This window comes from Dryas octopetala, chromosome 2 (genome assembly GCF_963921425.1).
Source record: "Dryas octopetala chromosome 2, drDryOcto1.1, whole genome shotgun sequence".
NCBI classification, from domain to species: domain Eukaryota; kingdom Viridiplantae; phylum Streptophyta; class Magnoliopsida; order Rosales; family Rosaceae; genus Dryas; species Dryas octopetala.
Genome location: NC_141367.1, coordinates 16,066,776 through 16,083,239, shown reverse-complemented (window position 1 = coordinate 16,083,239; position 16,464 = coordinate 16,066,776). Strand labels below are relative to the sequence as shown.

General features: G+C 36.1%; 1 protein-coding gene across 1 annotated transcript; it reads left to right on the top strand.

The window, feature by feature from the left end:
• The first annotated feature begins 4,172 nt into the window (after positions 1–4,172).
• COL5 (CONSTANS-like 5) lies at positions 4,173–6,013 on the top strand. The gene is made up of 2 exons (XM_086232477.1): positions 4,173–5,023; positions 5,141–6,013. The coding sequence occupies exons 1-2, from the start codon at positions 4,271–4,273 to the stop codon at positions 5,528–5,530; spliced, it is 1,143 nt and encodes a 380-aa protein (XP_086088603.1). The 5' UTR covers positions 4,173–4,270; the 3' UTR covers positions 5,531–6,013.
• The last annotated feature ends 10,451 nt before the right edge of the window (positions 6,014–16,464 follow it).

The window sequence follows — 16,464 nt, the reverse complement described above, 5'->3', positions numbered from 1 at the left end:
ATTAATACAATGGTTTTAATTAAAAACCGTTGTATATACACCCTCAAAAACCAATGATTTAGGAGATACCGTTGTTGCGTATTTATCTAGACATCAATTTTTATTTAAAGACCGATGTGTGCTAATAGGCGAGACAACGGTTTCTATACCCTAATGCATGTATTTTACAACTGTTTTAAGTATAAACACGAGGTGAAATAGTCATTAAGACAACGGTTTATGTTTAATAACCGTTGTGTAAAATAACAATTTCAATTTGTTTTTGATGTATATACTGCTTTAGTACATCGGTTTTTATTGAAAACCGTTGTAGGACGACACTTTAAACAACAGTTTTAACCATATAAACATTGTGCAAGATAATAATTTCAATTTGATTTTGATGTATATAATGCTTTGGTACAACGGTTTCTGTTGAAAACCATTGTAGGACGACACTTAGTACAACTGGTTTTAACCATATAACCATTGTGTAAGATAATATTTCAATTTGATTTTGATGTATATAATGCTTTGGTACATTGGTCTTTATTGAAAACCAATGCAATACAGCACTTAGTTATAGTATACCAATGCACGCTCATGCTCAAAATTAAACCAAAAGATATTTCATAAATATAAGTAAGATTACATTACATGATAGGTTCCATAAGTGTGATCAGTTGTACAAAAAATACATTGAGTCAAACTAGCTTAAAAGAAGAGGCACAAAAAAAAAAAAAAAAAAAAAAACCTAGTTTAACATAACACATTTACTTCCTTCCAACTTGACCCCCCTAAGTCACAAGCATATGCATCCATATCTGCCAGTTCTTATTGCCAACTACAATCAAAACAAAACTAATAAGATACCAATGCAATGCAAAGCAATATTAGGCAAGTCATATGCAAGCTCTAAATAGAAGAATTGAAAACACTGTTATAATTCTTGATAATTTTGTATATTTACACATCGATATCTTATTGGGTATAAGTGTTGTCCTTCCTCCTCCCCATACCTTTTGAAGTAGCTGCCCCCAACTCTAAAGCTCTAAGAAAACTAACAAAGTCTCTGTAAAAGAGCACAAACACACACAAAGTCACATTTAGATAAACTTCAGAGAAATTTAAAAAAGATACAAATATTCACTTATTTGGTCAAGTAAGAGAGTTTTGAAAGAAGGAAAATCCACTAACTTTTTGTATCTTGACCAAATATTGTTGGGTCTATGCATTTTTTTCATTGTTGGGTTTCTCATTTGCAGATAAGTAAATATTTTTATCTTTTTGAAATTTCTGTAAATGATCATTACTACAAAGTCTGTGCACAAATCATGTTTGGTCCATTTTCCTAGTGCCCAACTTATTATTTGAATAATCATACAAGCTTTACAATTTCATTCTAATCCAGCAATCAATCCCACAAGAAATTAGAATACAAAGCTAGGCTTGAGGTCCGGACCTCACCCTTCAGGACCAGACCTCTAGTAAGATTGGATTTAGAAATTTAGGTTTGAGGTCCATACCTCACCCTTGAGGACCGGAACTCCAGTAAAATTGATATTTGAGACCTAGGCTTGAGGTCCGGACCTCTCCTTTGAGGACCGGATCTCCAGCGGCGAACTCAGTTTTCTGTCAACATGAAGCTGAGCAACTAAGACTAAACAAAAGGAAACAACATTTTGAATAACCAAAATACTGATTCAACCATAAATTCCACCAAATATGGAAAAAGTAAAAATTTGAAAAAAAAAAAAAAAAAAAAAAGTGAGAAGAAGAGACTTACTTGCTGAAGAAGATCTTGTTCACTTGAATAAGGAGACCACATACTACACTATGGTAGCTAAGTTTCTCTTCCAATCATCCAGAGAAACCTGTCTGATCTTGTCCCAATCTTGACCTTTTCTCTCATAGTCAATCTTGCAGTTAAAAAAAGAAAAGTAACAATTAAGAAAAGTATTTTATGTTAGTCCCCTCAGCTTGGCAGCTTGGCTGCCAAGTGCAGTGCTGGTCCACTTCCGAGTAAAGAAGAGGTGTGGACGAACTGCTAACATGGAAAAGATAGGGGTGGGATGGGTGGGAAATTTTCTAGAGCAGGGGAAGGAAGGACATAAGAAGAGGTGGAGGGCACAAATGTGGAAACGAGTGGAGAGGGGTGGGTCCAGTACGAACCGAAGGTGGGAACGAAAGGAGTTTCGTCGACCCCCATTGGCATTTTGGGACCCAAACGGAACTGGCGCAACTTCTCCAACAAGGCGTTGCTATCTTCTGCTTGTTTGGAAGAGAGACCCATCACAAGCTCACGCAATTCTTGAAGCTCCAAAGTCGTACGATCGTGGAGCGACTGAAAACGAAGTTCCAGCAGAGTGGGTTCCAGGGGAGACGTGCGATCAGTGTCCATGGAGAAGGCTCTGATACCAAATGTTGAGGTACCACTGCATATGAAGAGAATTCTAAAAGAGTTCTTAATTAATTTCATGGAGTTCTTACAGCTGCTGATATAAGATATATGAAGGAAATAACCTTAACTGAAGATCTACGGTTAAAGATGCAAGTATTTCTAGACGCTTGCTACCTGGCAAATAAACAATTACAATTTAGGGAAGAAAATATAGGAAACTAACTGAGTACTAATGTTTAACTGATATAAGCAGCAGAGGACCATCGCATATGAACAAGCCTATACTAAGCCTAATACAAGGGGAATTCAGCACCATCCCAAAATATTTTTATCCTTCTGAATCCAATCATCATAATCCGGGTTGATAGAATCAGTAGGTCGACCATTATCATCAAGCATTTGCATGAACCATCAATAAAACCCCAAAGTCCACGACTTTTGACAAGGGGTGTGATTTACCATGCTAGAGGAGATAATTATCTTTGTCAAGCTTAATGGAGATATTGTAGAAACCATGGTGCAACAACAGTTCAAGAAGAGGACCCAAGACTGAGTTGCTGCATGGATGGTGATGACATAGGCACCCTGGTAGAAGAAGTAGCCAACAAAATGGTAGAATCAATATCAGCGGCAGTAGATGTAGCCATTGTGCTGTACGAGTATGGAAGAAAGAACTAGGGTTAGGATTGTGTATTTATCGGAAAAAGAAAGAAAAAGAAAAAGAGTCCCTCTGTCGTTTGACTAGGGCTCTAATACCATGAAACACAATAAGATTTGGAGAGTAATTCCTTAGAGATACTGAGGTCTATGATTTGCATTCCATTTATAGACTTAGATTTACAAGGATTTACATCACTAAGATTTACAAGATAATTACATTAATGACAAGATAAGTAATCACAAGAATTCTTTAGAACTAGATGATGATGGTGTAGGCTAGCTTGTCTTGCACGGAAAGGTTTGCTCAACTAGTACGACAAGAGCTTGGTGCATGGGTCGGATCATTGTGTGCATGAGACTTGGGCTTGGTTCTTGACTAGGTAGTTTATTATAAAGCTTTTTCCCGTTATGTTGGATGTACGTCATATTTCTTTTATTCTCCATCTTTAATATTTTTATTTTTTAAGGAAATAAACTTCATTCAACTAAATATAGAATTACATATGTCCTTATAAAGAGTGTCCCGAAGAAAGTCAAGAAACTTCTAATTCTAGAGGCATTCATCTAAACATGATGTAGTTAAACAAATTAAACGATGCGCTACACTATGAGCTTGATGTGAAATATAAAAAATTAAACTTACTCTCAAAAGAATGTATAAGGAAACAAATAATATCATAAATCTGACCAAAAGGAGAAAATTCAGTCTTTGTATCTTTTCTAAAATCTGATTTTTGGTATGTATATCGTAAATGGTGTTTATCGATTTAATTCAATCTAATAAAGAACGAAAGGTAAATTAGTAAAGTCTCACTGATACGTTTTGGATAATTTGATTAATTTCCAGCTGCAGCAAGCAACAGAACAGTGGATGGAGAGTTTCATGGCAGCTGGGCCCCGCATCCCTCCCAGGTCGGCACAGACACATGACAACTACTTGTACACGGTACACCCAAACATTATTGCATTTTCCATATAAGAAAAATAAATAAAGGGTAAATCCCAAATTTGTTTTTATAAATTTTAAATGGCCAAGAATCACCCACGTGTCGTACTCTGATTGGCTGATACCCAGATTTCCATCCCCTCCCCCACTAGATAGCTAGATATCAAACCCAACACCATCAGCATTTGTCTACAGCGAGACACACAGCGCTTAAGAGTCTCAAGCAGATAAACATAGAGACACACACACTCCTCTTGTAGTTGCTGCGACGTCGTTTGCCTCACATGGGAATTCAGGGCGGTCGTTGGGCCAACGTGGCGTGCCCGGCGCCGAAGCCATGCGACTCGTGCAAGGCGTCCCCCGCGGTCGTGTTCTGCCGAGCCGACTCGGCCTACCTCTGCCTCATGTGCGACGCCAAGATCCACTGCGCCAACAAGCTCTCGTCGCGCCACGCGCGCGTGTGGATGTGTGAGGTCTGCGAGCAGGCCCCAGCCGCCGTCACGTGCAAGGCCGACGCCGCCGCCCTCTGCGTCACGTGCGACTCTGACATCCACTCAGCAAACCCCCTCGCCAGCCGCCACGAGCGCGTCCCCGTCACGCCCTTCCTCGACTCTGCCAGCGACTCCATCGCCAAGTCAACAACCAACGTCTCCTCCGCGCTCAACTTCCTCGTTCCCACCGACGTTGTTTTGCCGAAGGAACCCGACGACATGTCGTTTCTTATTCCCAACCCGAATTTTATTAACAATCCCAAGTTCATGGATATGAATGCTCCGGAAATCAAGTCCGGTGACGTGTTCTTCTCCGAAATGGATTCGCTGCTGGAGTTCGATTACCCGAACCCGATCCACCATAACATTTCGGGTTCGGATAGCGTGGTTCCGGTTCAAACCAAACCACTAGCAGTACCAGTACAACCTCCGAATTCACTGATCAATTGCAACCAAGCCTCAACTGAAACTTGCTTCGACATCGACTTTTGCCGAAGCAAACTCTCTTCCTCCTTCAGCTATCCAACTCAGTCCCTCAGCCAAAGCGTAAATACCTCCTATTCTCTATGTTCTGTTTGTTTCGCGAGAAAATATTACATTTTCCCGGGCATTCTGCTTCTTTTGTACTGAATTTTGTTGCAATTTAATTATTCTTATTTTCAGGTTTCGTCGTCGTCCTTGGATGTTGGAGTTGTTCCCGACGGAAGCTCCATGTCCGAGATATCGTATCCGTTCACCCGAAGCGCAAGCCACAACGTTTCGGATCCCGGCGTGCCGGTCTTGGCGGCGACCGCCGCTTCGAGCCAAGCGACTCAGCTCTGTGGGCTCGACCGGGAGGCCAGGGTTTTGAGGTACAGAGAGAAGAGGAAGAACCGGAAGTTTCAGAAGACCATCCGGTACGCTTCGCGGAAAGCCTACGCCGAAACTCGGCCGAGAATCAAAGGCCGGTTCGCCAAACGTACCGAAACCGAGGGAGTCGATCGAATCTATGGCTCTGACGTTTCGATATTTAGTGTTGACTTTCAGTACGGCGTCGTTCCGACGTTTGATTAATGATCCTCTAGTTCGCACATGCTTTTCGTTATGAGAGAAGAATCATCCTACAGTCCTTTTCTTCTGGCCAGATCAACGGTCCTTAATATCTGGTGATGATGTCGTTCGATATCAATGTCCAGCTGATGCTTTTGATGGTGGGTTCTGAGCTGTTGGATTACATGACCACGATGCTGAGCTTCCGCACCCGAATGTGCCCACTCAGCTCCCAAAGACTATTTACTTTTTGTTTTACTTAATTTTTCTCATTTAATATCAGATGGGATTTCAGATTTGTATGTCTTCTAGCAAGAAGCTTTTTTTTTTGTAAAAAAAAAAAAAAAAAGATGGCGGATCTGTTTCTGAATTCGGATTGGCTCAATCCATACCTACTTTTTTTTTTTTAAAGAAAAAAGTAAAGTGTAATTAAATATATTACTAATTAGGGAATAATGTTATTGTCATTATTATTATTATCATATGAAATGAATATGGTTTAGGTAATGTTTGGTTTGGAAGTTTCCAAAAATCTACATTATAATCTGTGCATGTGTAGCATACATGGATTCAAAGCATGTGAATAGAATTGACAATACTTTGGGTCACTCCAAGGTTGACCTCCATATACACTTCATTTTCTAAAAATACTTGTTCATCAGTATAGACTCAAGATTAGAACCGTTTAATTTTGAGATTATTTACTAAATATTATTTTTATAAAAAATTAACTTAATCGAAAATCGTTTAGTTATATAATTTTTATCGAATAAACAGAATAAATAGACGCTTTGGTCAAGAAACTATTTTTTAAATATAAACTGTTTATTTATTACATTTATTAGAAAATAGTTATATAACCAAATAATTTTTGAATAAGTTGATTTTGTACAGAAATAATTTTTGAATAAGTTGATTTTGTACATAAATAATTTTTAATAGGTGATTTAAAAAATAAACGGTTCCGATTCTGAGCTTGTACTGCCGAACAAATATTGTTATGGGGTGGGGTGTATATGGAGGTCTGACCCAAGCATTGTGCATAGATAAGAGGCCAAATTGTATTTTTAGTCTTGGTAGGTTTAAGTTTTTGTAACTTTTAGTCATGTAATTTCATACTAGTGCAATTAACAAAAAGACAAAATTCCGGCTTAGTGTAAAATTCAAACATTTGTGTGCTACATTAAATTTCTGTCTTCAAAAGAAACGAATTTAACGTCTTTGACGTGATTGTGATAGTCATGGAAGTATAAGACTAAAATTGAAAATTAAAACTATAGGAAGAAAATTAATGACTGAAGTTATAGGGACTAAAAGTGACATTTTGGCAATTAATGTGCTCAATTAAATGTTGATTTCAAAATTCTTACCCCAAGATTTAAAATATGGAATACACTTTTTTTATTAAAAAAAATATTATTTAGCAAGTTTCTTAGTTGAATTTGATTTTGGGAGGAGGATTCATACTTGGGACCTCTTTGAACATTTGAGAGAGGAATACCACTAGAGTAACTTGTTGGTAAGTTGTTTAATTCTTAGTTATACTTTATATTTGTATATCTTTTAAATGATTATTTATCAAATATAAAGAAATTTTTTCAATGACCATTAAATTTAGTGGTGGCAGTCTCCTATATATTGGACAAGAGCTTAATAAGTTCAAATTTTGTGGATAACAATTGTTGATTAATTTAAAAAATATATATTTGATATATAATTGACAAAATTGCGTTGATTAGGGCATCTGCAGACCTATAGTGATTGAAAATTAATATGTAAATGATAATTTAATATTATTAATTGTATTTGCTTCTTTTAATTCTAATTATGTATTCATGTATATGGTGACGATAGTCATGCAGTGCATTTTTAGCAAGGTATGCGCTTTTGGTTTTTGATTTACAAGTTTAGATTCATTGTAGCCAACTTAATTATCTAATGTACTATTATCTGATGCTAATTAGATAAAGTAGATCATTCTAAAAAAAATAATAAAATCACCATTGTACCATACGGGATTGAGTTGGTTGAACTACAAATACTATTTGACTATGGCATGATAAGCAATTGTGTAAGTAGCTTTTTCATTATTTTATTTTTTTCATAGTCCTCCTTTTGTTTATTCAAGTTGGTTTAATGTTTTGAGACATATTCCACTATAAAAAAGAAAATAGTGATATATTTGTTTCCCTATTAAATGTAATTAACGATTTGTCAAGAATAGTATTGATAATAAAAAATAAAAATGGTGGTGATGGGTTCAAATGAGTTACTGGAATTGGAATATACTTGAAATTGAAGAGGAGTTTTCCGGTTCTTCTGAAACTTTCTTGGAGTGATGAAGACTTGGAGAGTTGGGTTGAAGCCGTGGAGGTTTGACAGCTTGGCTTTCCAAGAAAGGCAATATCACGTTCATTGAAGAGTGGCCCAAATCATCTCTTTGACTCTTTCCTTTTATTCATGGAGTAGAGCGCCTAAAAGATATTAATAAAGTAGCAATTTTCTTATTTTTAAATTGGGTTTATTTCATATTTAGTACGTAAACTTTGATCCTTGTTTTAATGTGGTATCTAAACTTTTATTTGTCCCAATTGAGTACCTAAACTTTTATTTTGTGTCGAATAGGTACCAAAATGAATTTATGTTAAAATTGTCAACAAAAATTAAGGGCAATATAGTCAAAGTATATTTTAATTATTTTCTTTATATGTTAAAAAAAAAAAAAAACACAACAAACACAACAAACAAAAAAAACAAAAAATTATAATTAAAATATAAATTTTTTGAAGTGACCATATTGTCCCTAACTTCTGTTAACAATTTTAACAGAAATTCACATGGGTATCTATTAGACACAAAATAAAAGTTTAGGTACTCAATTGAGACAAATAAAAGTTTAGGTACCACATTAAGACAATAGTCAAAGTTTAGGTACTAAATATGAAAAAAAAAAAAAAAAACCTTTTAAATTTGATTGGCATCACTTTTGCGTTGAGATGGACTCATAGCCACGTGTATCTGATCCATCTAACCTTTCTGGCACTTGGGGAGATTTCTACAGACTTTAGTGTTTGTTTGAAAGTGTTTTGTAGAAAGTGTTTTCACTAAAAGCATTTTTTTTATAATTACATAAATTTTTTTTGAAAAAATTCAAGTGCTTTTTATACATATACTTGAAAGCGCTTTCTAAGAAAGCACTTGTTAGGTGAACCAGGTGCTTTACCAGGAAGCACTTCCAAGTGTTTTTATAACCCAAAAGCACTTTTAATTTTTTTTGCCAAACGTAAATAAAAATGATTTTGATTATTTAAAAGTGTTTTTAAGCCTTATAAAAACACTGCCAAACAAGCTCGTAGATTACTAGACTAGTGATGGTACCGAATATTTTAATATGATATGTGGCGAATTTTTAGTGATCAAAGAGTGCCACGTAAGCACGAAGAACCATCAAGCCACCTAATAGGAGTTAGGGGCCAGAGTCAACTGGTTGAGGAAACACACCTTCAACCAAACAAACCTAGTACCCGTTTAGCACTGCTTCTTAAAAGCGTTTATAATCAGTAGAGTTTTTGCTAGAAGCGCTTCTGCTCATAAGCACATACAAATTTTTATAAAAATTTCAAGTGCTTCATGCAAAAGCACTTGGAAGTGCTTCTTGAGAAAGCACCTAACATGTGCTCCTCAAAAAACCACTTAAAAGTGCTTTTATAATCCAAAATCACTTTTATTTATTTTTGCCAAACGCAACCAAAAGCGCTATTACTAATTTAAAAGAGCTTTTGTCAATTTTAAAAGCAGTGCCAAAAGGGCCCTTAGATTGGCCAAAAAGAGTAACAGGGAAATCTCGGCTCAGATGTTCGCTAAACCTTGGTTGGGGATTTTTGGTGTCAGAATAAGGGGAGCCAGCTGTAAAGGTGATTTACAAAAGACAGCTGTAAAAGGATTGAAGCAAGGTACGAGGAAGAGCAAAGAGACCCTACATGTGTCATTCATCAGAAAGTACACTCGTGAAACCCTAATTTCCATAACACTTATATTATCATTCCATTAATCAAGATAATACAACATTTTATATAGAGAACCCTAAGATGCTAAAATCAAAACATACCCTTACCAATACAAAGTCTAAGTTGACTTAAAAATTTAAATATTAAACATAATAAAACAATTATCTCTAACTCCCCCTTTAAAATTCATGTTTCTAACGGAATTTTGCCTTAAAGAAAACTAAATCGTAAAAAACTAAATGAAAATTAACTACTGTTGAAACTGAAACTAAGCTGGATATGGAACATGAATTGGATTTGCATATGGAACTAGATTTAGAACAAGAACATCAACTGAAATTGAATCTTTGAATCAAATAATTAAATCAAAGAATGGAAAAAATCATATCTAGATTCATCGTCTTCTCGAGGTAGTCGGTGGTGGCCGAAGAATGGTTATGATACCATGTTAACAAAATAAAAATAAAACTTGATAATAAACTTATATTCTCATTTCGTTAATAGAAGATGACAATACAACACTTTATATAGAGAAAACCTAAAATGCTAAAATCCAACTACACCCGGCCTTAACAACAAAAAAACCTAAGTTGTTCAGGAAATTCAAATATTAAACATTATAAAATAAACCAGTTTTTTTTTTTTTTTTTTTTTTTTTTAAAAAAAAACATATAACATATATATGGTCTATTTCCTACCACAAATGAAAGGGGTAAAGTTCAAATCTGAGATAACAACTACCATAATAAGCACGCCCACCTCTCCTTCCATGAATGTCTTCTAGAACTTCACTCATTGCTACATCAAGGCACTTCTTACACGATGTCTGAGAAAGGTCCCCAGTACATTGGGCCGCACTATAAAGTACTAAATCATGATTGTTTAATAGTCCAAGGTCTAGCTTCCCATAAGCAAACAAGTCAGGGTTATCAAGTGTTCTAGTACATATATTGGTTAAGAACAAACGAACTTAATTTGTTATCAAAATAGGGAGCATCATTAACGAATATTAGGTTATTCTTCACATAAACCCCATTAATGCTGTCACTTATATTAAAAAACATTACATTTGAGTATTTTATAAGGCAGTGATTGTACCAAATTATAGCTCCTTTACTATGAGGGCAGCGCTTGCGAAGCTCTTCGATTGCTGCATGCACACAATTTATGCAAACTCTGTGGGAAATTTTCTTCCAACATTGTCTTAATCCATATACAAATTCATCATTCATTCCTATATGTATACCCTTCACGCCACTTTTATAATAGCTTTTAAAATGAGTTGCTAATTCTTGGAGTAATGCATTCAAGCTAAGCTCATAATTCCCATGGGATGGAAATTCTAACTCACTAAAACATGAATGCTCTACAACAAGAACTTCAAAACTCGTGTACAGAAAAATGGAAAAATATAATACAGTTAGAGTTGAGATTAATAATTTTGAGCAATACATATTGGATGTATAGAATTGAACTTTAGTTGATGAATTTTAGAACAAATGAATAAAACTATTTTCAAGTTATTGGTATATATATGCTTCTATATACATATGATATGTATAGTACACTTAGTAGTAGTACTAGTAGTATACATATGTTATAAAAAAGAATTAGAAGTGTTTTGGCCAATTCGTCCAAACAAAAAGCCATGCTTAAATATATATATATATATATATATAAGAAATCAAACTTTAAATTTTTCTTGATCACCTTCTTTTGAAAGCAACAACATTAAAACGGTGATATATATAATCAAAATAGTTGTTGTCAATCAAAGTATATATATATATATATATATATATATAAAATTTAAATTAAACTATTGCACTTTGAGTTGTTCAACATATATCTATTCGCTATCACCCTTTGTCATTTATTGAATCCAAACCTCCACTGCCACACATACTGATAAACAGTATAGGTGTTTTGGTAATTATTTTTTTCATCTATTATTCTTTCTCTATGAGGCTTTATATAATGTGATTACAAGTAGGTTTCGTAAGGAATCATAATTACACCTAACTACTCCTAATTATACAGCTGTTATAACATTCCCATAAATACACCTAATTACTCCGAATTACTCATAATTATACAAGTTTGAGCTGTTACAACATTCCCATAAATACATACATGTATCTAATCAATATTTATGACTATATTAAACACTCTCCCTTCAAATTGATGCATAGATATCTCGCATGCCCAACTTGTCAATAAAGTCATAGAAAATTCTGCTGGAGACGACTTTGGTAAGAACATCTGCAAGCTGATCTTTGGTCTTCACAAAAGGAAGTTCAATGATACCATTCTCCAACTTTTCCTTGATGAAGTGTCGGTCTATCTCAACATGTTTGGTACGGTCATGTTGTACCGGGTTATGCGCAATGTCTATAGCGGCTTTATTGTCACAAATGAGTTGCATAGCTTTCCTGGGTTTACGACCTAAGTCACGCAAGAGACTACGCAACCACAATAATTCCTGAATTCCATGTGCCATACCCCTGTATTCCGATTCTGCACTAGATCGGGCGACGACTTTTTGTTTCTTGCTACGCCACGTAACAAGATTACCCCTACAAATGTAAAGTATCCTGACGTGGATCGCCGATCAGTAATTGATCTGGCCTAGTCTGCATTTGTATACCCCATAACCTCATCAGAATTATTCTTACAAAACATAACACCAATACCTGGAGAAGTCTTCAAGTATCTCAGAATTCGGGTAACTGCATCGATATGAACATTGCTGGGATTATAAGTGAACTAGCTAACCACTCCAACTGCATACACAATGTCTGGTCTCATGTGTGATAGGTATATCAATTTTCCCACCAACTATTAGTATTTCTCCTTGTCTGTTAGGACTTGGTCAGGAAAGATACCCAACTTGTGGTTCATCTCTATGGGTGTATCACATGGCTTGCAGTCCAACATGCCAACCTCGGCAAGTAGGTCTAAAGTATATTTCCTTTGAGATAAAGAGATGCCATGTTTGGATCTGGCAACCTCAATTCCAAGGAAATATTTCAGATCACCCAAGTCTTTAATCTCGAATTCAGAAGATAGATATTTCTTCCGTAGACAAATTTCTTCACTATCATCTCCAGTCACTATCATATCATCGACGTATATGATCAAGACTGTTATTTTTTCTCTCTTGTTCTTGATGAACAAAGCATGATCATAATTGCTCTGTTTGTACCTAAATTTCTTCATGGCAAGTGTGAATCTCCCGAACCAGGCTCGGGGTGACTGTTTCAACCTATACAAGGACTTCTTCAGTTCCCCTAGTTTGAAATAGTCATCATGCCAGGGGGAAAATCCATATATACTTCCTCCTTGAGTTCACCATGGAGAAAGGTATTCTTGACATCAAATTGCAATAGAGGCCAATCATAGTTTGCTGCAAGTAATAGTAGTACCCTAACTGTATTCAAATTCGCGATTGGGGTGAAAGTTTCTTGATAATCAATGCCGTATGTCTGGATGTACCCTTTAGCCACAAATAGTTGATAATCAATGCCTTGTACCTTTCAATAGAATCGTCTGACTTGTATTTAATGGTAAAGATCCATTTGCAACCAACAGGTTTCTTTCCCTTGGGTAGTGCTACAATATCCCAAGTTTCATTCTGTTTTAGGGCAGTCATCTCTTTGTTCATGGCTTCCGTTCACTTTTCATCTGCTAGAGCATCCTGCACTTTATTTGGAATAGATATAAAGGATAGATGACGAACAAATGCATCATGAGACTCAGAAAATCTATAGGTAGACACATGGTTACTAATGAGATATTTCGATTTTGCATGTATGTCAGGTGAGTATTTGGTTTTGGGTTTGCCTCGAGTAGTTTCGATCAGGTGGTAATTGGTATTTAGACACAGATTCATCATTCTCAACATTCTCAACATAATCATTTGGGTCATAATCAACATGTTCATTATCAGAGTTAAGTAGTACCTCGTTTTCGAGTGTCGATTGATGCATTGGAAAGGCAGAAGGGTTAGTTACTTCATCAACGACGACATGAGATGGTGCTTTAGTAGTGTCTTCATCAACTATATGAGATGTATGGGGTTCAGATGCATTGGGTGTAGATTCGGTACTGCCAAAAAGGCGCTCGGATGATGCAAAGTGCGAATCTTCCAAAAAATCAACCACTTAGTCCAAGTTTTCAACCACTTCGCGATTCGGCACTTCACTCCCCCTCTCCTCCTAAAGTAGAGAATCGGGAGAGTGTGAATGGAAATATGCATCATCCTCCCGAAACTGAACATCAAGAGTCACAATGGTCTTTTGGATAGGTGGGTGAAAGCACTTGTAGCCTTTTTAAGTAGGTGAGTACCCCAAAAACACACACTTGGTAGCGCAGACATCCAATTTACTTCTGTGAGTAAGATCGATATGAGTATAGGCAACACATCCAAACACTTTTGGTGGTAGTTTGGATACAGACGACACATTTATATGTTGAGAAAAAACTTGAAGTAGTGTTTCAAATTTGAGGGACCGGTTAAGAATCCGGTTGATCGAATAAGCTGCAGCTAGCACGGCATCGCCCCACAAATAGTGTGGAACATTCTTTTCAAGCATAAGAGCCCGTGCCATTTCAAGGAGTTGGCAATTCTTCCGTTCAGCAACCCCATTTTGTTGTGGGGTATATGGGCATGAGGTCTGATGTATCATGCTTTGTTCATGAAAAAATTGAGACATGCTATTGTTGACAAACTTAGTGCCATTATCAGAGCGCAATGTTTTAATCTTGATCTGGAATTGAGTGAAGACCATGGCATGAAAATCCCTGAAGGCTTTATTGACATCACTTTTGTTCTTCAGGAGGTATACCCAAGTCATTCGGGTACAATCATCAATAAAAGTTATGTACCATATGTTACCATGAGAAGCAACCTTAGTAGGATCCATATGTCAGAGTGAATTAACTCAAATGGGAGAGCAACTTTATTATAACGCAGCGGATAAGAGGTACGGTGGCTTTTGGCCATCACACAAGTTTCACAAAAGAAATCATTGTTTGATAAATCCGTAAATAATGAAGGAAACAATTTCTTCAAATAACTAAAAGAGACATGTCCCAAACGGCGATGCCATAACCAAATTTCATGCTCCTGACTTGAACCACCACTTTGGACTTGACAACCATGACTACCAGCACTACTACAAAAAAGCTCATACATATCACTAGATTAATATCAGTTTTAAGGGTATTCGATATAATATGGTTTTTAATATCGTTTAAAAGTTTTTTTTTCAAAAAATGATATTTAAACTAGTTTATATATCATCAGGATTTTGAATGTGATATATTATGTTGGACAAATTTATTAACCCTGATTTAAAAGTGATATCTATACAAATAAATGATGCTTAAATTTTAGAATGGGAAAATAGGGGTACTGTTCGTGACTTAAAAAAAATTTTGCAGCCCGCGTTTATACACTTAGACTCACACACCCACACTCAGTCACTCACATCCAAACTGAACCAGGCTCAAACCCACACCCTAACTCATCATCTTCTTCATCAATCTCTAACGAAGATATATGTATTGAGCTCGAAGGTTAAGCTAGCTAGCTGGTTTTCCAATCCACCCAGCCTTAAGACGTTGAGAGCGAACGCTTGCAGATCGAGATCGATGGGTTGAACGCGCGCGAAGGCTTGCAGAGAGCGAAGGCGACAGAGAGACAGAGAGACAGAGAGAAGTCTGAGAAGTCGGGAAGTCGGGAAGTGAGAAAGAGAGAGGAGAGAAGATTCTGGACAACGTCGCGAGATCGAGATCGACCCAGAGAACCCTTCCCGATACCCCCACCCAGCCTTCGCGATTTCAGGTATTTGATGAGATTTTTTTGTTATTTTTTCTTTTTAATTTGAATTTTAGATTCCGGATTAAGGGTTCTAATATCTGCAAGTTGTTTGAACATGTATGCATTGCTATTTGGGTGTTTTGTTATTTGGGTGTTTTTGGAATTTGGATTTGTTTGTATTTGGGTGTTTTGTAGATTGTTTGAACTTGGGTCTGTTTGAATTTGGGTGCTGGAATTGTTTGTATTTAATTGAAATATGGAACTTGGGTCGACTGTGTTATGAATTTGGGTATGTGGTTAATTCGTTTGATTTTGGGTTTGAGGTCTAATATATTATGTGGGTTTTGCAATTAAGGGTAGAGTTCTAGGTAAAGATATATAGGTTTAAACCCAATACATTGCCAGGCTTCAACTAGGTCATATGGTGTCAATATAATTGAATATTTGATGAGTTCTAGGTAAAGGTATATGTGTTCTTTAGATGAGTTTCTGCTAATTAAAATTGACATTAATATTAGTTATATATTATCAGTTAATATGCTTCCTTTTGCATATGTTTAATTGGGTTCGTATTGAAATGGTGTTATTTTGTGTAAGAGTATGGATAAAACATGGATGCATGCTGATAGAAGGTCTGTGGAGTATGATGAGGGAGTTGAGAGTTTTTTGAGAATTGGATTACAGAATGCTACCAATCCGAAGTACATCCATTGTCCTTGCTTGAAATGTGTAAACTTGAAAAGGCATACCGTTAGAATGATTATGGAGCATCTATACTTTAATGGTTTTGACACAAGGTATGCAAAATGGATATGGCATGGTGAAGTTGCTGGTTGTACAAGTAGAAATACAGAAAACGAAAGAGAACCTAGTGTCTGTGGGTCCGAAACAGTAAACATGTGCGAAAGTGCCTTTGATAATTTCCATGATAATCCATACGAGTTTAGTCATTATGTTGATGAAGGATTGAGACCCTTATATGATAATTGTGTGAAGTACAACAAGCTATCTGCATTGGTTAGACTATTCAATATGAAGGCAAAACATGGGTGGTCTGATATTAGCTTTTCTGAACTGCTGGTTGCTATTGGTGATATGCTGCCAAAAGGTCATGTGCTAACCTTGTC

What these genes read in the sequence shown, in the direction of transcription:
- COL5 (XM_086232477.1), top strand. Translation starts at nt 4,271, where the DNA reads ATGGGAATTCAGGGCGGTCGTTGGGCCAACGTGGCGTGCCCGGCGCCG. An exon ending in CTCAGTCCCTCAGCCAAAGC is followed by an intron (nt 5,024 to 5,140) that starts GTAAATACCTCC and finishes TCTTATTTTCAG; the next exon opens with GTTTCGTCGTCGTCCTTGGA.